Below are 25,521 nucleotides of genomic sequence, written 5' to 3'. Positions count from 1 at the left end.
CAACCTAGAAGGGTGGGGTGAGGAGGGTAGGAGGGGAAATGGGTAAACCTATGGCTGATTCATGCTGATGTTTGGTAGAAGCCAACACAACACTGTAAAGCAATGAATCCCTCAATTAAAAATAGATACATTAAAAAAAATTTAAACCAAAAAAATAAAAAGAAGTTATCTAAGCTCAAAGAAAGACTTGCTTAACTCCAAAGCAAGTTTTCTTCATTAGCTGTTAACACCTCCCATCTATGTGTGATAAACCTTAAGAATTTTTTATGTGGGACCTCCCTGGTGGTGCAGTGGATAAGAATCCTCCTGCCAATGCAAGGGACACAGGTTCTATCCCTGGCCCAGGAAGATTCCACATGCCATGGAGCAGTTAAGCCCGAGAGTCGCAAATACTGAAGCCTGTGTGCCTAGAGCCTGTGCTGCATAACAAGAGAAGCCACCACAATGAGAAGCCCGTACACTGCAATAAAGCCTGCAGGGAGCAATGAAAACTCACTGCAACCAAAACAAAAAAACCCAAGTAAAAATTAATAAAAATTAAAAAAAAAATTTTTTTAAAGAATTATTTATACAGATGTTCATAGGTTCAAGGATCTGCAAGAGAGCAACAAGGATAGGTACCATCAAGTCTTACAGGAAAGAAACACTGTGCGGTTGGGACAGACACCACAGTCCAAAAGTATCAGCAGGGGAATGCAAAGAACACTGAATGATGTGTTTCCTGAGGGGCAAGGAGTATAAGAGTCTCCATGCTTCCTCAGATTACAAGGAAGAGCCTGGATTTGGTTAAAGGAAATGTAGGAAATATTTCACACGAAGTTTTTAAGACAAGAGATACAGAGAGCAATAAGCATAGATTAGGAAGGAAAATGGTGGCTGGAAAGTGGTCGGACAGACCCTGGGAAGTGGAGAAAGGCTGGACTGACAACACAAGAATGCACAGGTGACTCTGGGATTGTGTAGATTGGCAATGGCTGTGAAAGAATAGGCAGCAAAGGGAATAAACATTAAACAAAGGGATTAACACAAGGAATTAACTGGCCTCTAAATTTTGAATTCAACATAGAGGGGAGGAGTCATGAATGGAAAGGGCCTCTTACTTCTGCCTGAGCCGTGTAACCAGTCACAGAAAATCTAGCCTACATCTGGTCACCCTGGGATAAATTCTCCCATGTCTTAACAGCGACCAGAGTAGACTAACAGTTCCCAGCAACTAGCTACCACAGAATTCCTACCATGAACAGGTCATTTCCCTTGTTTCCCCTTTATAGTCTGAATTTCTAAGAGAGAAAGATAAAGTAGCTGACCCAAAAAAAGCACTCAACACCATCTTGCAAAATTATTTCTGCCAAGTTAAGACATTTCAAAATAAGACGCATTTTTAGATAACATACCTTGATATGTCTTCCCATCTATTTCAACTTCATAGGATTCCATAACTTCTTGGATAGCCTCACCAACATCACAGAGACGAACATCAATTCCGGCACACTAAGAATAGAATCATGTATACTCAAGGTACAGAATTTTATAGGAACTTAACTTTCTAATATCTTAAAATAAGGGACAATCAGAAATAACTTCACCTATAAAACCCTTCCATACACTGTACTACAATAACTCACTTAAAACCCTAAGGGTGGTAGACCAGTCTTACATAGCCCCAAGTCCTTAAACAAGCTATGAAGTGCTCAAAATATATTAAATGAGATGGTGCTTACAGTTCACATACCTTTATTCCAGTGTTAGTGGCATCTTTTACAGCTTTTAATAATGTATCATATTTGGGATTAAAAGTGACAGTAAAAGCACAATCGATAATCCTACCTGAAAGAAAATTTGTGTTTAATTATCAGTCAAATTACCTACTTTATAGCATCTACATTATTAATTAACCTTGCTAATTAACAGAAAAACAAAATGATGGGCTCTCATGAAGGCAGAACTTCAAGTCCCTAGACAGGATTCATAAACAAATGTTTCAAAATGACAAAATTAATTCCAGGGTTACTTCAAGACAGCACCAATTCAGTACTCACCAGGCAGTTATACAAAAATAAAAATAAAAACAAATAAAACCGAGAAAGCCTGGAGAACTAAGTAGCACAAGTGGGCAGAGAAAATGTACAGGTCCACAGGACACTAACCATCGATCTAGCTTCTCCAATTCAGTAAAACCGCAAGTGTTTAAACCTACACTTTGCTTTCTCACCTGTTAAGTGAAAGTAAAAGGTACTTACCTAACAGGGTGTAGGAAAGAATTGAGAAAAGCTAACAATTATATACAAAGGTTGGTAAACTCAAAGGTTCTGAGTAAATGTTTACTGTTATTATACGAATAAAAGTCTGAAACAACGACCTGAATGAAAATGTAAGATTCTATTTTTCACTCCTTGCTATAATAGGTAACAAACCTTAATTACCGAACAGTTTTCACTGAATTCCATTAAGTAGGCTGCTTTAACATAAATCTCAAAATCTGCCTCTACTGAAAAGTGAGACATCGAAAAGGGAAAATGTTAAGAGTTCAATATCTACAGCCCTACCCAATGAATTATTTCTAAGAACTCACCACTTATATGTGTTCCAAAGTCTATCTTACAGATGTCATCATACTGTAATACTGTTGTGTCACCAGCATTGGGAGTATAATGGGCAGCACAGTTATTCAGAGAACACCCAGTAGGAAATGCCAGGCCTGCGTTTAATCCATTCTCTTTTATTAACTTTCGTGAACAGTCTTCCAACTTCTCACTAAAAAAAGAGAAGGGAACTTTTTTAACTTTTACATTCTTACCCTTGATGTACCTTACAGCTCATCAAGTTCAGAAAGTTGACTGAAACTCTTAAATTACTTTCTGAAAGTGATATGAGCACCTTCTGGATGTGAATAAGTAACAGTTCTCTGACTAAATAACTACTGAAAACAGTTCATCTCTAAAAAAATAAAGAGAATTTAATCCACTAGAAAAACATGATCCACTTTCAACTTAATTTATCAGGAAATAAGATTCTTGACTTAAGACTAAAGGCTGCTTACATTTTTCTCAATGTTGCAAGTTTTAAAAATTCTTAGAATCAAAGAATTAAGTTGCCCTACAGCTAATTATTTCTCAAGGGAAAAACTAGAGAAATAATCACTTTCTTCATTGCATTATAAATGTTTTGTGTCCCAGAATTTTCATGTAATATCACTTGTTGGCTAGCAAAATAACACGTTTCCAAACAGAAAATAAGAACCAGAAATGTGTACATTTTTACATATGAGAACACGAGTACAAAACAGGGTGGATGAGATGCAAACATCCTCTTACGGTTTCCTCATTACATCAACACTATAACGATTACAGAAGGTTATTTCTAGAACCTCCACTTAAAAGATCTTTGGCAAGGCAGTAATGAAAGACAAACATTATAAACCTGAAGAGTTAGAGCTAAAAAAACTTTTTTATCACATTCTTATAAAAACATATTCCTTTTACCAGATTTCTATCATCGTCATCCCAGGCTTGATCCAGCTCATAACATATTTTCTAACTTGTCGATGTGCTTCTGCAGCTTCTCGAAAATCATTCCAAATCTCTTCACTAGCTTGATCTAATGCTTTCTTTTCTTCACTTGTAGTTCTCCAAGCAGCTGTTCGCCTTTATAGTATGCATAGTATAGCATTAGTTATTCAAGAAACAGCAAAATAAGCATAATAGCTGAGAGATAAAATACACTAAGATACTCCAGGCAAAAAATTACATACTCAGATTTTTATTAAAAGTCAGCAAGGTTTCTGAAATACAAGTACCCACACAGTTACATCAAGCCAAATCAAGTTAAACCTTTGTAAGACTCTTGGAAAAAAAGTCATTCTTTTACTCCAGGTAATATAAATTTCAAAGGTGAACCAAATACTTAACAACAGGGCAAGTACTAAACCCAAAGACTGACTTGGCAATCTGCATATACCTTCCTCAAAACATAAATTATGTGTTTTTGCAGGATTTTTCTAATTTTTTTATATATATATATACACACACACACACATAAAACATCTTCCTTGAAGGAGATGGCTCATATTCTAAAACTGCTAGGGTGACTGATTTTTATATTCGGTATTTGGGAATGAAGAGATCTACTGACTCCCTTTTTAAGCAGTACATTTCAGAAACAGTAATTTTTCAAATGAAAGTGTTTTGTTTTTATAGTTTTCAGATTCTTAAGCAATACTGAATACAGAATTCACAAGTCACTGATCACTGAAGTAAAAATTATACTTAGTGTAAGAATGATGCCTTCAAGAAATAATTTTTATTTGCCTCAAAGTTAGTGGTCAGCAAACTACAGCCTGCAGGCAAACCCAGCCTGGCACCTATACTGTAAATAAAACCATTCTGTGACATAGCTATGCCCATTTATTTACATATCATCCATAGCTACTTTCATGCTCAACAGCAATGAATTAATACTCAAGACCTAAAATAGTTACAATCTGAGTCTGTAAGAGTTTACCCAACTGCTTTAAACTACAGCCTCCTAAAATAGTGACTCAAAATGCTTTGAGTTTTTCTGTGTGTCAACATCAAGTTCACTATGATTACTTCCTATTGCAGCAGCAGCTACCTGTGCCAACATCTACTACCTCTGATTTGCTACACAGGCCCAAAGGAGCTGTCCTATGTGAAACTGGGAGTGTTTAAGAACCACAGAGGCTTCTTTAACTGATTACTGTTTGGAAATATATTTTGGATCTATCTACTGATATTTTCAGAAAACTGAAATATTACAGTACCACCAGTTTAAGGTCAGTTTTAAACCCATTACATACTTATCAATCTAGCCTTTTCTCTCCTGCAAGTTCAAATCTCTTCCCTGAAAACTAGGAACCCAAATGTTCTAAGAATAAATCATTCTTAGGCACAAGAGTACTGGCTTTATTTTCAGATAATTCTGGCACATATAGCTACAGCCACACCTGGCAGCAAAGGTTGAAGCACCTTTTGCTTCAAAAGCCAAAGATTTTGTGGAAAGCAGAAGTATCAGCTAATGTTTACTCTAGAGTGGTAAGATAAAAGGCTATGTCCACAGGGAACTGATGGACATCATGTATTCAGGGCAATGAAAACTGAATTGGTCATTATGAATTCCCAAATTCTTCTCAACCCAACCATTAAGATTCTTCAAAGTGATTTCTTATAGGTTAAAACATAAGTTTAATTAAATTTCAAATGATATTTGACATTTTACAATCAGAACATGATACAATAAGATCCCCAATATTGAAGTCAACAGATCTCATGACTATCTTACACTTCTGAAGGTTGCATGGCTGACTCTTAAAAGCAGTGGATTCTATGTAATGTTCTGCATTGTTAGTAAAGAACTATCAATCAAAATCTGAATTTAAATAAATTATTTTGCTAAGTCTTGAGTTCAAGATGAAAGTCATTAGAGGTATTGGAGAACCTACTGTCAGGGTCTATAATTTTAATTCAAGGCCCAAGTGAAAGAGAAAATATGAAGAAGTCTCCCTTTTCTTAAGTTTGATTTTTTGATGTTCAGTTTACTTAACAAAAACTTGTAAGATTAAAAAATCATTCTAAGTCATAACAAGTATTTTAGAAAAAAATTAATTAAACTGATAGGCAACATATGCTTTTTTACAAAATTATGTCTGCAAAACAAAACTATCGAAACAGTTGCTTGCAAGAGAATCTTTATGGGAAATGTTTATAGAATATGTAAATTCTTCACACTTCTTTTGATTTCTGAGTCTTAAATATTTCATCATTTTTATTAGTGGATGTGTTAAAAGCAGAAAAAATAGAAGACCAAAAGACACAAACAAAGGTATCTGAAAAGCTCCTCTGTCCATGGGATCCTCCAGGCAAGAATACTGGAGTGGGTTGCCATTCCCTTCTCCAGGGGATCTTCCTGACCCAGCGACTGAACTCAGGTCTCCCGTCCGCATTGTAGACAGATTCTTTACCATCTGAGCCACTATTTACATTTTAAGGTACTACATGCCACATTTACCAAAACCATTTAAAAATGCGTACCTTAAAAAAACACATGTCGTTAGCCCAGAAATAATTAAGCATGCATGCTGACATCAACTCCTTCCTGTGAAAAGTGGTATTTAAAGAGAAAAAGAGGGAATTCCCTGGTAGTCCAGTGTTTAGAACCCTCTGCTCTCCACTGCCAAGGGCCTGGGTTCATTCCCTGGTCAGGGATCTAAGATTCCACAAGCCATACAGCTTGGCAGGAAAAAAAAAAGCGTGTTTACACTGCCTATGAAAAGAGAGTACAGTTGGTTCCCAACTATAGTTGGTAAAGGAAAATTCTTCTTCTAGAATAATGTCAACAAGTAAGTGCATAAAAAATGTCGGAATTAGATATTCACCATTCTGAAGTCCTCATAAAATAACTGACAAAGAAAGGATCATCAACAGATATTAAAATAATTAAGATTGTTAAAAAAAAAAAAGAACATTCTAACAGTACCCCACAGATTACTTGGAAACTGCAAAAAGATTTTTAAACAAGAAACAGTTGGCTATAATCACGTTAACCAAGTGATCAAATAAGGTAAAACTCATAGCGGACAGTAAATTGATTTTAATTCACAGGCAGATTTATGGAAATTTTTATTTTCTTCTCTTTTGCTTATCTATATTTCCTAATTGTACGACAATGAATATGTATTGCTTGGAAAACTAACAAATGTCCCAAAAAACTGCCTACTGAATTTAGAAATATAAATCAAGAATTTCATCCTAAGGAATGAGATGTTTACATTCTCAAAGTTAACTTCCCCCAAATTACCAATTACAAGAGGGAAAAGAATGATTATACACCAAAAGAAACTGAATAATATCTTACCTAAGTGAAAGAAACTGACATCAGGAGCCTGCATATATGACAACCATGAAAAGGGCACGGTATCTATTTATCTAGTAACCCACCCAAAAATGTACAACTCTCAAATACTTCAGAAAAGTAGTACATGTATTACTCCAAGAGATATTATAATATATAATATCTTCCTGTATTGTTTCAAAAACAGAAGCTACTTTACTTACACAATGTTTAATTTGCATCAGAAAATGACAGCAAAAAGGAAAGGGTAGTTTCTAAGATATACAAAATTTCAATTTTTTCCTTGTATTAAACATTACTTCCAGTTTCCTATTAACAGTGTATTAATAAGTATAGGAAATCAATGGCTTTCTTGCCCTTCAGCAATTAGAAAACAGAAGTGGAAATAAAAATATCTCGTTCACATTAGCAACAGAAGAAAACCTTTACAAACTAATATAACAAAAAAGAGGACGTACATTAAAAAAAAATCAGAATGGGTTGGAAAATATATAATGACATTGGATACTATGATACAACTGTCAATTTTCTGACACAAATACATAATTATGATGGGATTCCAGTAAGAAGGGCATTTTTCTGTGCATATGTGTGTTAAAACTATGATCGAAAGTACCTAAGAAAACTATGAGAAGAATTATGTTTGGTTGGGCTGTATGGCAGAGAAGCACATTGACTCATCAAATTATCAAAATAAATAGTACAGAACTAGACAAAAGAGATGAGTGGAACAGAATAAATAATACAGAAATTGGTTCCATTATACAAGAGAATAGAGTTCCATTACATGAGAGTAGTAGATGGCAAAAGTGGTCATTCAATTAAATAGAATGAAACTACTAAACAAACAACTCTAACACAACTGACTACCCATTTAAAACAAAATAAAATTAGCACTCCCAACCTTAGACAAAAAATTCCAGACCAATTCAAGATGTAATAAAACAAAAAAAAGTTTTGAGAAAATAAAGAGACTGCTAAGAACACAAAAGTACAAAATACGAATAAATACTATTATTTAAAATCTTTAAACTTCTGTAAGAGCAAAAGAATAAAACCAATAATCAAAAGACGCTCAAAATCACTAGCAATGTGGGAATCATAAAATATTAATATATTAATTTGGCAATTCCACTCCTGAAGAACTATCACGTAATAAAACTGCCAGCATATATGGAGACATATGTCTGTCCAAACACATATATGTATACATACATATATATGCATAAGTATATGTACATGCCTTATTGCAAATGGTTTATAATGACAAAAAAATAACTGGAGGCAAAGTATAAAGCACTGTATGATCAAACCACAGAATATTACACAGCCATTCAAAAGAATAACAAAGCTTATTAATCAATCAACATTTTGATTGACTTGGAGGGACTTCCAAGACGCAGCCCTGATGAGAAAAGCACGGAGGTGAAAAAAGTGTACCTACAATTCTACTTTTGTACACCAAATAATGACCAAAACACTCTCCTTACACAAGTAGAGACAGATGTACACATACATGAACAGAGAAAAATATGGAAGGCTACCTGCTAGGTGGTTACATGGGTCTGGAAGAAAGGGAAGGAAGAGGAAACAAGCAAGCAAAAAAAAAAAAAAAATCAAAAAGATTATATTAAAAAATAAGTGTGATCACATTGTATGTACCGTGAAAATTTACATAATTAATACAAAACTCCATGGTTATGACATTCTAAAATGCTTAAGATAGGGATAGTGACTGAGGTATTTAAATTCAGAGAAAAAAGCCCATGCCATAAAACATAACATCATGTTCCTTTCTAAGTTTAAAGAAAAACAATCATGTCTTTATATAGGTCAAGGAAACAATGGGACAGTAGAAGCTTTCTTAACCAACTATTGCAACCACTAGATTAACCAATGCTCCTGATTATCCCTGTAAATTAGATGGACCAATGCCCACTGTATTCTGAATATCAGTGATTGGGTTCCTGTTCTGAATAACAGTAGCTAACACTTATTTAATGCTTATTATGTGTCTATCACTCTACTAAATACTAAATGTTACTCCTCACAACAATGCTATGAAGTGCCCATGTTATGGATTAGGCTATGAAAGCACAAACATGATAAATTACTTGCCCAAGTCACAAAGCTAATAAGTGTTAGAACTGGGATTCAAATGCAGATAGTTTGGTCCCAGCATCCAGACTCTTAACTAGCCTGCTAACCAGAAAAAATGCACTCTTTCAGAAAACTTCCAAAAATCAAGTGATCTGTGCCCAAACCAGTATAAATCATCTGTACTTGTTACTGCAATGATGTAATTTAATTATACATTACTAAAAAGAATTGTTTCTATGAAAACTAAACTGACTACTCAGAGAAGTTTTCAAAAAACACTTCTGTCAAATGGAAATGATTTCAGAAAAAAGATGTAAAGATACAGCCATCAGCCCTCAGATTACTTAGTTCTTGCTGTTCACAGAAACTCAAAATGAAATGGACTCAGTGCATTATGGATATAGCTCACAGGAAAAAAAAAAAAAGTGGAGTCCAATGCAATCTACGCTTAAGGATCAACAATGATGAAAAACAAATGCTTGTTTTAAGTTAACTCTTATCAGTAACAATTAACCAACTACTGGTCCCAATCATTTTGGATAAGAGGGCTTCTACTGTATTTTCTCTGAAACGAATTCATACGTTTTTTTATTTAGGTAGTAGAGCAAAGTTCCAAGAAAAATCAAATCTGTTTTATTGCTAAGCTACAATTTTTGAACGTCAAACTGGAAGTTATTTTGTGATCCTTACCCATCTTGTGTGGGTGGGTATTCGCATTCTTGTCCTTTGGGAAATACACCATTAGGATACAGGTCACATATTGGAACTGAGGGAGGGTCTGTTTGAACTTTTGCTGTGAGATACAAATAAAGCATTAACTTCTGTAGTTAAAACCAAAATTAAGCAGTTATCATTACAGCTTTTCTCAGTTCCTAATTGTTATTACATGTCCTGACTAAGGAACCTCCTTGTTATCACTTTTACAGTCAAAAACAGAAGATATTTCATCACAGTGGCCACCTTCTCTTATTTACAGTTATTTGGGAATAAAAATATTCAACTCCTCATAATTCCATTATGTATTTAAACAGTATATGCTTTGGCACAATGAACACTTCTAATGTTTTTGTCTTCATTTACTATACTGGAAATGGAATAGCATATACAAGCAGCTTTCACAAATAAAAAGCAAAGAAGCGACAAGAAAATTAGAAAGAAATCCCACAGCAATAAAATAAAATATAAAGCCATTATGTGTTAATAAAACAGGTAAAAAATTATTGGAAGGGTATATTAAGTATAAAAGTTAAAGAATATACATTCTCAGTGCTAAAAGACTTCAGGAACCACATACAAATTTCCAAATACTTGGAAAGTTTCAGTACTTAGCATATTTTTAAAGGACACATTATTTCCCAAACTATAGTCTAAGACACCACTGTTCCAAAATGCTTTTTAAAAATATTTAGATATGTGTCTTCTAAAAGTGTGCATAAGACCTAGTTATACACTTCTTACTCTATGAAGAACAATGCTGCATCCAAGAAATGTCAGGAAGTTACATAATTTATACAATAATACATGACTTTCAATGTATACCTGCAGCATTTACCAACTACCAAGTTGAAGTGTGTGGTTATCTTTTGATTATAACCTGTCTTATGTTACAGGTTTTTTATCTGAAATTTTAACACAAATTTTATGACAATTGAGCCAAATCATTTATCTACAGAACCATTTTTTAGTTCCTTCTTTTAATGGAATACTCAGTATTTCATGAACACTATTTTCCTCTTTTTGCATAATGTTTAGAATTGTTCTATGGGCAAGTAAACTTGGGAAAAACCATTTTAGTTTCCTCCTAAGAGGGAACATTTAGAATTTTGAAATAAAAATGAACTTGCTGCTGCTGCTGCTAAGTCACTTCAGTCGTGTCCGACTCTGTGTGACCCCATAGACGGAAGCCCACCAGGCTCCCCCATCCCTGGGATTCTCCAGGCAAGAACACTGGAGTGGGTTGCCATTTCCTTCTCCAATGTGTGAAAGCGAAAAGTGAAAGTGAAGTCGCTCAGTGGTGTCCAACCCTTAGCGACCCCATGGACTGCAGCCTACCAGTCAACTCCATCCATGGGATTTTCTAGGCAAGAGTACTGGAGTGGCTTGCCATTGCCTTCTTCGAAAAATGACCTTCAGTTCAGTTCAGTTCAGTAGATGTCACCTAATTAAGCTTCACATTCAAATCCAGGAATCTTCTAACATCCCTGACAGATGGCACTACATGCCTGATAAGGAAGGCGGTCATTATCTCCCCAGCTAAAATCCATTCATTCTGGGAGAACTGTAACTGCTAGAAAGCAATATCCCCATTACTTTCATCTGTAAGCTCTACTTTACTCTTTGCAGTTAAAAAAATTTTACTCTTCATTTCTACAGCTTCCTTCCTCTCTATGACGAGAAGTCACTTTAAGGGATATGGTTCTTAACACTTTTCACTCATACTCACCAGCCTTCTCAGTGTTTAAGTTGGTACTAGATTTGACTTCTTAATAGTTCAAATAAGGTATAGTCAGTATAAGACTACATTGTTGATTCGAAAAATCCTGCTGCTACTGAAAGGTCTGGATTCCTAGCATTTTCCTTCACATTGTACAAGCATCCAAAATCCTTAGGATCCTACCTATCACCATTATACTAATTTTAAATGTCTATTTAAATTTCAGGTTGTTAATAATTCAGTTTTCTTTTGAAATGTTGTTTTTTGTCAAGGATTATCTCATAATCCTGAAATTTATTTCATCTACAAATCTAATAAAGATGTCTTTTATATTGCCCACAAATTACTAAGACAAGATAAAGGACTCAAAAAGATCATCAGAGAAAAAGCAAAGAATTTGTAATCAAAATAAGTTGAAGCCTAACCTTTACCACTTATTAGCTGTGACTTGGACAAATGGCTAAATGTGCTAGGCCTCAGTTTCCTCATCTACAAAATGAAGAACTAGATGAAACCTTGGATAACCTTTTAAAATTATAATCTACTATGTCCAAGTTATTATCTAAAACTATGAACAATTTTAAGTATCTGTATTGCACTTAATTATTAACTATCACTTACAACTCTCTCACTTTATAGATGAGGAAAATGAAGGCAGTAAACTGCTCCTGATTACATTATTTGGATTATTTCAGAAGTGACACAAATAAGACACATTCAAAGCAAATTAGAAAGCAAAAAATCAAAACACAGAAAGAACCTAAAATAGAACCCGAAATAAGGCCAATACAAGACTAGATTTGGCTCTAAATCCTCTGCTAAGTCATTTCAGTCGTGTCCGACTCTGTGCGACCCCATAGACGGAAGCCCACCAGGCTCCCCTGTCCCTGGGATTCTCCAGGCAAGAACACTGGAGTGGGCTGCCATTTCCTTCTCCAATGTGTGAAAGTGAAAAGTGAAAGTGAAGTCGCTCAGTCCTGTCCGACCCTTAGCGACCCCACGGACTGCAGCCTACCACGCTCCTCCATCCATGGGATTTTCCAGGCAAGAGTACTGGAGTGGCTTGCCACTGCCTTCTCCTCTAAATCCTCTAGCAGTCAATAAAAAACAAAAAGGGGAGGGGGGGGGTTAGATTATTTGCATAGTTCATATTTCTGCAACAAAACACATTAACTACTCAGGAAAAGCACAGTTATTCTTGATACTAAGATCAGACAAAGAGAGGTCTTTCAAGAGTGCTTCACAAAGAAATATAATGAACAGCAAGTTCAACAACCTCCTTAGAGGAGGCACAATAAACGCTGATGGTATCATACTAAAATGCCTATCAGTGGAAGAGTCTACCAAGGGCAAATACGAAGCAGCCTCTTAACACTCCTCCCTGCTTATCTACCTTCATTAGGAAGCAATTTTAGAGTATCTGGAGAAATAGATCTCTCTCAAGCCATTTTCAGGTAACATTATGTCTTCAACTGTCTTAAAAGCACTCTATGAACAATTTTTGAATGGAAGAAATATGATATTATAATTTCTAGAGATTCCTAGAAAGCAAGTAACCTATGCTCATTAAATACAGATTATGCTAGAGGCATAACTGATGTCCTGAGTAGAAGGATCTAACCAGAATAGATGCCTGACTAGAAAGAAAGCAATCCCATCTCCATCTAGAGATGTATCAGGGAAATATCTGGCAGAGCTAACAGCTTTTTAAAAAAATAATTTAAGTATTTTCAACACAGAGACAAAAATGAAAGTCAAACCCTCAATATTCTCATTCATAAAATTTTATCCTACAGATTTAGCCAGACAATCAATGGTCCCTGATGCCAAAGGGCATCCAAGATTAGAACTCATTCTGATTCCCAACCCAATCTTTGTTCCCCAATACCACACAGTCACCCCTTATTCTCCCTAAGAGTTTCAGGTCCCTTAAGATGTTTGGCTGTATTATTTATAGAAACAAAATACAAGTAGGATCATATTTTAAGTGAATCTGAAATAGCACAATACAAATATTGTTAGTAAAAATTCACCATATTAACAAATTTTAAATAATGGGAATCCTCATTAAATATGTCAAGAATCTCTTTAATATCAAAACTGGCAGGTGAACTGCAAACTGTTTATTCTATTACCACATGGTGGCATTATTGAAGTTATCACTGACAAAATTATCTGAATATTCAAATTTTAAATTATAAAGTTTTTTAAGAATTCATCCCTAACTTGCAGTAAACTTATTAATAGCCTTTGACTAAATAACAACTGAAGAAAATAAAATAATGAGACTGTTAAAACTACTTGCCAAATACTAGTAAGTTTCACTAAATTCTAACTCTATTAGGCCATCATTTATTTCCCTAACATATACCAAGATCTTAAGCAACTTCAAACCTACTCTTCAAGCCTGCTGATTAATAACCACTTGTAATTTGGCAAGTAGGATCAACTAAAGACACTAACGTCCTCTCTTCTTCTTCTTCTTTTTCTTCTTCTTTCCAGCTGCTCCATCTCCATCACCATCTCCATCTAAGAGAAGACATGTCAAATTCATTTAAACCTCATAAGCAGAGAGACAAAACAAGCACACAGTACACAGAGTGCATCTTAAATAGCATAGGACAAAGTTGACTCAGTACTCTTAGAATTTTGTATATTGTTAGCTTCAAGTATCAGAATTTGACTTGTGCAATCAAAGGCACTAGTAAACTTTACTTTGATTCTAAATACAGGAATTGTTGAATAAGACATTTTAAGAATAAACAATGTATTAAATAACATTTTTTTAAAGCTAAGAAAAATAACTAATGTTACTTAAATATCAGTATAATAATGACTATATGACTTCATCTGAAAGGATACTAGTTAACAGTTGATATATGCTTGGCAGTTAAACACTTGTATTTCATGACCTCATGTGATTCTCAAAACAATCCTGAACAAGAAATGTTTAAGAGACATGCCCAAGATAATCCTAATAGATAAATAGTAGAACTGGACCAAGAATATCACTTGATTCCTAATCCAGTGAGAGGTAATTGGGGTCTCATATTTTAAAATACCTTTTCCTACCTAGTTGTTATCAGGGAAAGAGTTCTCTTTATGCATCAAATTGTATACAAAAAAAAAAACACAAAAACTTACTTTTCCTAGGTTCATAGTTCTCAGATTCTCAAAAGAACCTGATGACCAAAACTGAGAACTACTTCCAAAAACAGTTGGCAAAAGACTATCCAAAACAGCCACAATCTGCTTGTCAGTTTTTATGACAATTTTCTATGCAGCCCAATGCCCATAAACTTAGAGAAAAAAATAAAGAATATAATTATGACCAAGATTAAATAGGGGGTTAAAGTATTTTATTTATTTTAATTTTTTTTATTTATAAAATTAAATAAATGGTACGAAGCACAATGCCATAAACATTAACAGTTAAAATATCACCAGGGTTAAAGTATTTTAAATAAAAGGTATCAAAAACAGACCTAAGTGTCTCTGAATTTCTAAAAATGTTGCTCAATACATTTTAACAATCATTTCTGAAGTATGCTAATCTACCCACAAATAATATAACTATGAAAAAGGGATGAATGGGACATTGTTCCCGATAATTAGAAGTTAATAGTTTAACAGTATGCCTAGCATATAGTATTTTTTAAAATGTTTCACCTATTAGTAGTAACTCATGGTTATTTAGCATTAATAATTTTAGTAAAATCCATACTCATCAAAAAATATCAAATGAGTGCTTACATTTTCTGTTCAAAGTGCTCCCTTTTTACTGCTAGACTGATAAAAGCCATAAAAGAAATCTCACCACACTAACTATATATTCTAATTATCATGCAATCACTGATTTATACTGACCTCTACTTGTCTGTGAGCTCCTTAAGGATTAGACACCATTAAGCACAGTGCCAAGCACGTGATAAATATTAAGTCTATTCAATTAATGAGTGTTCTTTTAGTTTATCCTGTTTATATTTATTTTCACCCAATAGAAATAGGAAACGGCAGCTTGGCAAAGAGGGAGGTAACATAATCTAAGGCTTTAATGGGCTGAGTGATAGGAAACTACAACTATTTGACAATTTTTGACCAACAAAATTACGTTTCTTATATTCAATCTTATAGTATCAACAGAAACTCAACAGAGAAAACAAATACTACTTATTTACTCATTAGTGGTTTCTCAAGTCAAAGTTTTAACAAAAACACTAAAAATTTTGGAAAACACAACTTTCAACATCCTGCTGCTGCTGCTGCTAAGTCACTTCAGTCGTGTCCAACTCTGTGTGACCCCATAGACGGAAGCCCACCAGGTTCCCCCGTCCTTGGGATTCTCCAGGCAAGAACACTGGAGTGGGTTGCCATTTCCTTCTCCAGTGTGTGAAAGTGAAAAGTGAAAGTGAGGTCAGTCAGTCGCGTCTGACCCTTAGTGACCCCACAGACTGCAGCCTACCAGGCTCCTCCATCCATGGGATTTTCTAGGCAAGAGTACTGGAGTGGCTTGCCATTGCCTTCTCCATTCAACATCCTAGTGTGTCATATAATCTAATTCGCATATTGTGCTTTACAGTTTTAACAGCAGACTTCTTCATTCATCCAATAAATGTTTGCTGAGTTCTTCAGTGACAGGCAACAGGAACAGAACAGTAAACAAGACAGTCTTTGTTCTGGACAAATATTCAACGTAGCACAGTGCAATTTACCTTAGACTGAACCTGAAACAAAGGCTTCATGGTGTATAACAAGTTTTAAACACACATTCAAAATCCTACGAGTGCTGTGACCTTGGGCAAGTTAAATTGCCTCCACCACCATGGTATCTTCATCTTTAAAATGGGTAAGATGAAGGTCCTCCTCTGATACTTGATCATCCTTCTAAGGTTAATTATTTTATCCAAAATCCAAGGTTGCTATTCAGCACAGAAAAATGGTCACTTGTGCTAGAATGATGGTAGAGCCAGGACCTAAGTTTTAATACCATATGCTCATACTTCCACCTAACATACCATGCTACAATTTATCTTTTTACATGTCTGTCTCTCAGAGCATCTCAGGATACTCTCAACAGAGACCGTTCTTTTCTGCATTAGCACTATGCCCAAATCAATTAATACTTGATATGACAACTGGACATTTATATGCAAAAAAAAAAAGAATCTCAATCCTTAACTCGCACTATATATAAAAATTAATTCTAAATGGACACAGACCAAAGCATATAAAACATTTATTATACATATAAAGCAGTTCTTCCTTTTAACATTTATGACACATACAAAACTTACTGAAAATACAAGGGAAAAATCTTCATGACTTTAAAGACATCAATTATTTAACTTTTGGACAGGACACAAAAAATATGACCCAGAAAGGAAAAAAGTTGATAAACTGGACTTATCAAAATTAAAATCTTTTCTGCTGCAAACAATACAAGCATGGCGGAAAAGAGCTGTAAAATATGTAATTGATGAAGAACTTGCATAAAGAACGATTTACACCTCAGTAAGACAACAAATAACCCAACTGAAAAATAGACAAATGGTATTGAACATACAATTCAAAGCTAAATGAAAGACAAATGAAAATATGAAAAGATGGCAGACCACTATACACCTACTGGGCTAAAATTAAACTAAACAGTACCAGTGCTTGTGAGGATACAAAGGGACTGGAGCTTTCAAACACTGCTGACAGGAACACAAACCAGCCTGATAAGTTTCTTATGACGTTAAACATACACTTACCACCCTACCAGCAACTGTACTCTTAGGTATTTACTCGGAAGAAATGAAAACAAGCCTGCTGCTGCTGCTGCTAAGTCACTTCAGTCGTGTCCGACTCTGTGTGACCCCATAGATGGAAGCCTACACGTATGCAAATGATCACAGTAACTTTATCCATAAGAGACAAAATCTGGAAACAATCCAAATAGTAATTAACTAGTAAATGGACAAATTTGGAATATTAATCAGCAATAAAAAGTAATAAACTACTGATACACATGCAACTGGATAACTCTCAAAAGTATTATGCTAAGTGAAACAAGCAAAACACCAAAATAGCTTCATACTGTAAAAATTCCATTCATACACTATTGTAGAAAAAACTGTAGGAACAGAAAATATATCAAAAGTTACCAGAAGCCAGCAAATAGAGCAAGAGAACTGAATACAAAAGGGTAAAGGGAACATTTTTTGTGGGGATGAAAATGTTAAATGGATATGGTCTATATGTTGGGTGTTGTGCTCAATTGTGTCAGACTCTTTGAGACCCCACAGACTGTAGCCTGCCAGGCTCCTCTCTCCATGGAGTTTCCAGGCAAGAATACTGGAGTGGATCTTCCTGACCCAGGGATCAAACCCTAGTCTCCTGCATTGTAGGCAGATTCTTTATCGTCTGAGCCACCAGGGTTAGCACATCGCCAGATACCCACAGGATTAACTTTCCACATCAATACCCTCGTTTGCAAATAAACAAATCTAAAATTAAACTCAGCATAACCTTTTTTGCCTGCAGCACCCCCTTCTAATCTCTTAACCAACTTTCCCTCTTTACCTCACCATTTTAATCAACGGTAGCAACGTCGTGTCATCCAAATTCGAAACCTTGACCCATAGAATCTGCTAGTTTCTCCTCTCTCCTTCTCTCCAGATTTTTGTTGCTGTTTAGTCATTAAGTCGTCTCGACTCTTTCATAACCCCATGGAAAGCCCTCTATCCAGATTGAGAGCCTCTAAATCCTTTGAATTTTGGTTCCACAATCACTGTTCCATTGGACCCTTCCTTCCCATTCTCACTACCACATGCCTGAGGCTATTGTTAACTGGCCTCCAAAATGATCTCCATGCCTCTATTTCCTCGTTTCTAATAACTGTGCATGTACATGAAGACTATATTATCTTTTCATAACATTCTTCTTTTAAGAATGCTCAAACTCATAGAGATCAGATTCGAGGTTACCAGAGACGGGGTGGGCAGATGAAGGTGGTCAAAAGGTAAAATTTCCAGTTAGAAGATAAATTACTACAAGGGCTTCCCTGGTGGCTCAGATGGTAAAGAACCTGCCTGCAATGCGGGAGACCCAGGTTTGATCCCTGGGTCAGAAAGATCACTGGAGAAGGGAATGGCAACCAACTCCAGTATTCCTGCCTGGAGAATTCCATGGACAGAGAGCCTGGCAGGCTACAGTCTGTAGGGTTGCAAAGAGCCAGACACAACTGAGTGAATCTCTGTCTTTGAGAGGCGTAAGGTACATGATTAACATAATTAATATTGCTTTACGTTATCTATGAAAATTCTTAAAATAGTAAATCCTAAGAGTTCTCACAAGGAAAAAAAAATTTTCTTTTAATTTGTATCATATGAGATGATGGATATTCACTAAGCTTACGTGGTAATCATTTTAATCGTTGAGCTGTATACCTTAAACATACACAGAACTGTATGCCAATTATAAAACTGGGAGGAAAAAAAGAATGAACAAATGAAAACTGGGAAAAAGGAACTGCTCAAAGACTCCCTCGATGAATCACCTCATAATGAGGCCAGTATGCACTGTTTACTACACTTTGAATACTTTCTCACCATTGTCCTGCCCCAAAATGGTCCCATTTGCTTGGCTTTTAAGTTCCATTCCTTCAGATGAGCTTTCCTTCAGCATTCAGCTCACAATTCCACCTCCAAATTTCAGTAACTTTTACTGCAGGTTACCAGTATACCTTACCACCTCTATGTTTTGTCCTCCACAATGATCAATTTTTTTCCTTAAGAACAAAGATACTGAATTATTAGTTTTCCATCCACTCAAAGATTTCTCACAATAGTTAAACAGTATTGGCTGATCCTCATTATTAAAATGAATTAGGAATATGATGAACCAAACTGGAGAAAACTACTAAAATTCCTAAAATCTTCTTTAATACACTGAAGATTTCCATTGTGAAAAGCAAAATTTTCTCCTTCAATGTCTAGAGATTCATATAACTCTGTAGAAGTGCAATGAAACAAGGCATTATCTTCAAAGTAGCTGATACTCTACATATGGTGAGTCAACAGCAATCTGGAATTTACAATTACTGTTCTTGTTAAGGTTCAAAATATGTTCATAATCTGAAATATAAACTAAGGCAGAATGGACAAGAGGTCTGCTTAAAGAAAAGGAAAATTAACTATTTTCCTTTTCATTGAGTCTGAAACCAAGCAGGACTCTGTGGGACAGATCCTGCCTCTTGGTGGTAAAAGAGTTTTAAACTCTTGGGCTTTCCCTGAGTTCCAAAGAAAAAATTTAATCAGAGATATGAGAAAAATCCAGAAACAAAGGAAAACAGTCCAACAACACAAAATCATAATAGTTTAGCCATATAGAGTAAGGGATCTTTAGTTTCTCCTCAAGGGCTATAGATAATACTGAGCCACATTCTTGAGTTGGTTTGCAGATACTAAACCCTCTACCAGGCAGAAAAGTTAGCTGTATGCTGACCACCAGACTGTATGCTGACTCCAGATAAGTTGAAGCCAGAAAACTGATAACTGTGATTCCCAAAAAGTCACCCTGATAGTACACAACCAACTGATCAGAAGAATGTCCACAAACTGATCAGACACATGGCAACCCTCACCCCTAATGCTGCCTTTAAAAATCCTTCCCTAAAAGCAGTTTTAGAAGTTCCACAGAATAGCAAGGAGAAAAAGAAAGGCTTCTTAAGAGAACAATGAAAAGGAAAACAATAGAATGGGAAAGACTAGAGATCTCTTCAAGAAAATTAGATACCAAGGGAACATTTCATCCAGAGATAGACACAATAAAGGACAGAAATGGTATGGACCTAACAGAAGCAGAAGATATTAAAAAGAGATGGCAAGAATACACAGAAGAACCGCACAAAAAAGATTTTCATGACCCAGATAACCACCATGGTGTCACCACTCACTTAGAGCCAAACATCCTGGAGTGTGAAGTCAAGTGGGCCTTAGGAAGCATCACTATGAACAAAGCTAGTGGAAGTGATGGAATTCCAGCTAAGCTATTTCAAATCCTAAATGATGCTGTGAATGTGCTGCACTCAATATGAGAGCAAATTTGGAAAACTCAGCAGTGGCCACAGGACTGGAAAAGGTAAGTTTTCATTTCAATCCCAAAGAAGAGCAATACCAAAAAATGTTCAAACTATAATACAATTACACTCATTTCACATGCTAGCGAAGTAATGTTCAAAATCCTTCAAGCTAGGCTTTAGCAGTATGTGAACCAAGAACATCTAGATGTACAAACTGGATTAGAAAATGCAGAGGAACCAGCGATCAAACTGCCAGCATCCGCGGATCATAGAAAAAGCAAGGGAATTCCAGGAAAACACCTACTTCTGCTTCACTGACTACGCTAAAGTCTTTGACTGTGTAGATCACAACAAACTGTGGAAAATTCTTTAAGAGATGGGAATAGCAGACTACCTTACCTGCTTCCTGAGAAACCTGTATGCAGGTCAAGAAGCAATAGTTAGAACCGGACATGAAACAACAAACTGTTTCTAAATTTGGAAAGGAGAACGTCAAGGCTGTATACTGTCACCCTGCTTATTTAATTTATATGCAGAGTACATCATGAGAAACACTGGGCTGGATGAAGCACAAGTCTTGATGGAATCAGGACTGCCGGGAGAAATATCAATAACCTCAGCTACACAGATGACACCACCCTAATGGCAGAAAATGAAGAGGAACTAAAAAGCTCTTGATGAAGGTGAAAGGAGAGTGAAAAAGCTGGCTTAAAACTCAGCATTCAAAAAACGAACATCATGGCATCCAGTCCCATCACTTCATGGCAAATACATGGGGAAAAAAATGGCAACAGTGACAGACTTTATTTTCTTGGGCTCCAAAATCACCGCAGATGGTGACTGCAGCCATGAAATTAAAAGATGCTTGTTCCTTAGGAAAGCAAAGACACCATTCTGCTGACAAAGGTCCGTACAGTCAAAGTTATGGTTTTTCCAGTAGTCATGCACAGCCACAAAGGCTGTGTGCCAAAGAATTGATGCTTTTGAATTGTGGTGCTGGAGAAGACTCTTGAGGGTCCCATGAACAGAAAGAGATCAAACCAGTCAATCCTAAAGGAAATCATTCCTGATTATTATAATGAAAGGACTGGTGCTGACGTGGAAGCTTCAATACTTTGGCCACCCGATGGGAAGAGCCGACTCACTGGAAAAGACCCTGATGCTGGGTAAGATTGAGGGCAGGAGGGGAAAGGGGCAACAGAGGATGAGATGGTTTGATGGCATCATTGACTTAATGAACATGAGTTTGAGCAAATGCCAGGAGATAGTGAAGGAAAGGGAAGCCTGGAGTGCCGCAAGCCATGCGATTGCAAGGAGTAGGACACAACTGAGTGACTGAACAACAAAAAGCCTTCAGGGCTTTTGAGCATGAGATGCCCATTCTCCCTGCTTGGCATTTTGCAATTAAGCACTGTACTTTCCTTTGCTACAACCCAGTGTCCATGTTCAATATCAAATCTTGGCTTTTTTTTTTTTTTTAACTAAATTTGACCATAATCTCCTTGAAAGATTACAGAACTTATCTTAGAACTTATCTTCCTAAAGGAAGCACAACTGCTTTGCATTATCCGAACACGAGAAAAGTATAGCAGATATTTGTTGCTAAAGATTGGAAGGCATAAGCCCTAGCTGGCAGTGCTTGAGGAAGAATAGGTCAGAGCAGTATATAATTAAGAATGGGAAGTCCCATCTCTTGTTCTGCCTAAAGAGGCTATAGAATAGTTCTCCCAGCTAATCACTCCCTCCACTGTCTTACTGGTAGCATCAATTCCCACAATTCCAAGAATTGTTGTCTTTATAGAAACCTTTGGCAAAAGCTCCAAAATACAAGGATATGGGGCCAGTGAATTCATAATAGGTTTAGAAGCACTGCAATGCGCTCCTTTGAAAATAAATAAAAGTACCTTTGATAGAGTACAAGGAACAGACTTGGAATCAGGAAGATCCCCTGGAGGAGGGCATGGCAACTCACTCCAGTATTCTTGCCTGGAGAATCCTATGGACAGAGGAGACTGGCAAGCTATGGTCCATATGGTCACAAAGAATCAGACATGATTGAAGTGACTTAACATGCTAGATTTGAAACTGACTTTATTTACACATACTAGCTGTGTCAGATTGGGCAAATCATGTAACTATCATCTCCTATTTGCTAGATTTTGTGAGGGTAAAAATCGACGGAAGTATCCTAAGATAATGCCTAGTACATATTAGTTGTTCCATAAAAGTAAGATCAACATCCATTCAATTTGATCTTATTAATACTCATCTACTACTTGGCTTTTTACCAAGTATGTTTTAAAAAGCTGAGATCTGTGTTACTTAAGCATTCAACATATCCAACTTTTTAAAGAGTTGCTAATAAATACCTTTTTGTTTTAACATCAATTAAGTAAAATTGGATATTGGATTATATTCAAAAAAGAATATTGGATTATATTCAAATAAGCAGCTTTGGTTAAGGAATGTCAAATTTTCTTGCCCTCCTAACCATAAAATTCAAATTAACCATTTACCTTCATCGTCATCATCTCTTTCTTTCTCTTCCAATGCTTGTCTTTCCAATTGTCTTGCCACCTCATCAACTGAGGCTCCTGCTTCTTTATCAGGTTCCTGTTGCCCTGCTGATCAAATATAACAACTAAATCAAATCTGACAAAGGTATCTTCCCACTAGAATATGTTCTAAGGATCCTAAAAAACACATAACTCTTCCTGACAAGTGTTCAGGAAACAAAAACCGAAACATTGTAAGGAGAATAGAATTTATTTAATGACAGAAAAATCTTCCATATCTAAGCGGTACTGCCCATTTAACAAGATACCCATTAGGCATTCTCTGTGCTAGGAGCAAAATGGTGAGTTGGCCCCTACCCTTAAGTAGCTTAACTTTCTAAAGTATTTAACAATTAATCTACAGCAAATACTTTATTAACCAAGCAGGAACTTAAGATGGGCAATAAATGCTGAAGGCCTTAGTAAAAAGATGTCTGTGGGAAATCGTGGAAGCTTCAGGGGTTCAGATAGAAAGAAACTGTCAAGCTGAGCAGGATAAAATCAAAATATATGGGAAAAGTTATTCCATTACTAAAAAACAGAATTCCCCAACAGCTAAACACAAGACCAGGCCCTGCTCGAGAAGGGATTACAATCTAGCTATAGGAGTAATAAGTAAAAAGAGGTAGTATTACCAGGTAGTACATAATGAGATGACATGCCAGCTACCATAGAGAATTCATACTGAGACACACAACTGTTAAAAACATATTAGGGTCGGTCTACTAAACAACTTAAAGGACAAACCGAAGAGTTTGGATTTCATCTGAAAGCCAGGAACAGCCACCAGACTATGCCCTGAAATTAAATTTTGCTCTGAAAGTGTCCCGGCACCTACAACTCTCCCTCTTCAACTCCCAAGTAATCAAAATTTCAGGAAGATACAGGTTAACCCTCTTCAAGCTCTCTCAACTCCACTTCATCACTTCTGGTCTCTCCATTTTTCTCTCATTCTTTCTGCGGCTGATTTTAACAGTACAAAGAACTTTCCTAAAACGAAGGCCTTGATGCATCAAAAACAATGACTTCTCATATTCAAATATTTAAGTTTCTAACTCATAATCTAACTGTAAACTTTCAGCCGTTTTCTTTGCCTTACCAGTGGATTTAGAGTAGCTTCATTCGGACTCAAGAATATTCTACCCAGACTGCCTACGAGTGGCATCATAATTCAGGCCTAAAAGCCCCAAAGCTTGATGATACTGTATGATTAGGCGGTGAGGATTCGCACCGCCGCCACATATCCTGCTATTACAACTCAGTGACAAGTGCACATTCTCAGACGCACACACTCCCAAATTCACACACACCCTCCCCCAAAAGTGCAGCGCGCCACAAAATCGCACACACCCACACACCTACCCACCCAAACAGTGACAAGAGCGCGTGGGCATTCTCTCTCTCACACACACCCAACCCCAAAGTGCAGCGCGCCACAAAAATCCCTCCGTAAACTAGGATGATAGGGGAGGTGAGGTCCAGGCACTAAGACTTGCCCCCTTCACTCCGCCTCTCGAGAAAAAGATGTCCCACGTCTCTCCAGCACAGAGGCGGCAGTGTGGTCAGAACCAGATTTTCAAGGAGGCCAACCCGCAAGGTGGGAGGGCTGGGCCCCGTGCACGGCTTCAAGTCCGTCGCATCGTCTGCGTGGGAGCGAAGTTCCGGCAATTTAGAAGCTCTGCCCCGGCAAACCCACAGAAACCGAGGCACCCTCTTCTCCGCCACCCCACACCCAAAAGACGCCTGGAAGAAGTCACCTCTTCCCGGGACTGGGAATCTGTAGCTCTCCCGGGACACACGTTCAGTCCTAGGAATCAGTCCAGGGTGCTCAGTCTCCGGGCCCTGTCACCAACGCCGAGCCCGAGTCGAGCGGTTCGGCCACCCCGGCGGGGACTGGGAAAACATAAAACTCCCCTTACCTGTGGCAGCCCCTTTACTCTTCTTCTTCTTCCGTCTTTTTTTCTTGGCCGCCTCCTCAGCCGTAGAGGCAGCTCCCTCCTCCCTGTCGTCTGGATCCAGGTCGCCATTCAGGTGGCTCCCGCAGGACGCTGCCTCCTCCACACCCGCCATGTTGCCCGAGAGAGCGCGAGGCACTGAAACAGAAGCGCGAGGGCCCGCTCCTTCTTCACCCACCTACACCAGCGACGCCGGAAGTTGCTCTCGATGGTAGGGGCGCGGGGAATGCTGGGACTACGGAGGACTCGACTGTGAGGGCGGCGTGGGGAGGGGCGAGCGCGGCCGAGGAACAGTGAGAGACCTGGCGAAACCAGACTTTTCCCTTTTCCCTCGCTTCGGGCAAACTTGCCTGCTTAGGGTCATGTTGAAAGCCCGCGCCTGACTTGTGGACAGGTGTTCCCCCCGCGGGAGAGAGGCCCCGCGACTGAAACCGAAAACTTTTAGATTCGTGGTTTTACGCTGCACACGAGAAGCGAGAAGAAGGTCGAAAAATATGCCTTAATTTGTATACACCTCTTTTTTATGACTCGAAAGGACTGCGTTTT

General features: G+C 37.1%; 1 protein-coding gene across 4 annotated transcripts in view; it reads right to left on the bottom strand.

Annotated features, from left to right (window-relative positions):
• The window catches only part of METAP2 (methionyl aminopeptidase 2), a 31,249-nt gene extending 6,080 nt beyond the window's left edge, over window positions 1-25,169 (bottom strand). The window contains exons 1-8 of one of the 4 annotated variants that reach the window (XM_055394785.2): window positions 24,940-25,169; window positions 22,982-23,089; window positions 13,865-13,930; window positions 9,658-9,760; window positions 3,483-3,644; window positions 2,573-2,754; window positions 1,733-1,827; window positions 1,395-1,491 (exon numbers count right to left, since the gene is read on the bottom strand). In XM_055394785.2, coding sequence (XP_055250760.1) covers window positions 1,395-1,491; window positions 1,733-1,827; window positions 2,573-2,754; window positions 3,483-3,644; window positions 9,658-9,760; window positions 13,865-13,930; window positions 22,982-23,089; window positions 24,940-25,090 — 964 coding nt within the window. In that variant the 5' untranslated portion in view covers window positions 25,091-25,169. The remainder of the gene's footprint in view (window positions 1-1,394; window positions 1,492-1,732; window positions 1,828-2,572; window positions 2,755-3,482; window positions 3,645-9,657; window positions 9,761-13,864; window positions 13,931-22,981; window positions 23,090-24,939) is intronic. The other 3 variants (XM_055394786.2, XM_055394787.2, XM_055394788.2) reach the window with 3 other exon arrangements.
• Between the last annotated feature and the right edge of the window lie 352 nt (window positions 25,170-25,521).

Source organism: Moschus berezovskii, chromosome 6 (assembly GCF_049115385.1).
Source record: "Moschus berezovskii isolate FMDL1 chromosome 6, NW_MosBer_1.0, whole genome shotgun sequence".
Classification (NCBI taxonomy): Eukaryota; Metazoa; Chordata; class Mammalia; order Artiodactyla; family Moschidae; genus Moschus; species Moschus berezovskii.
This window is presented reverse-complemented; position numbering and strand designations above follow the sequence as displayed.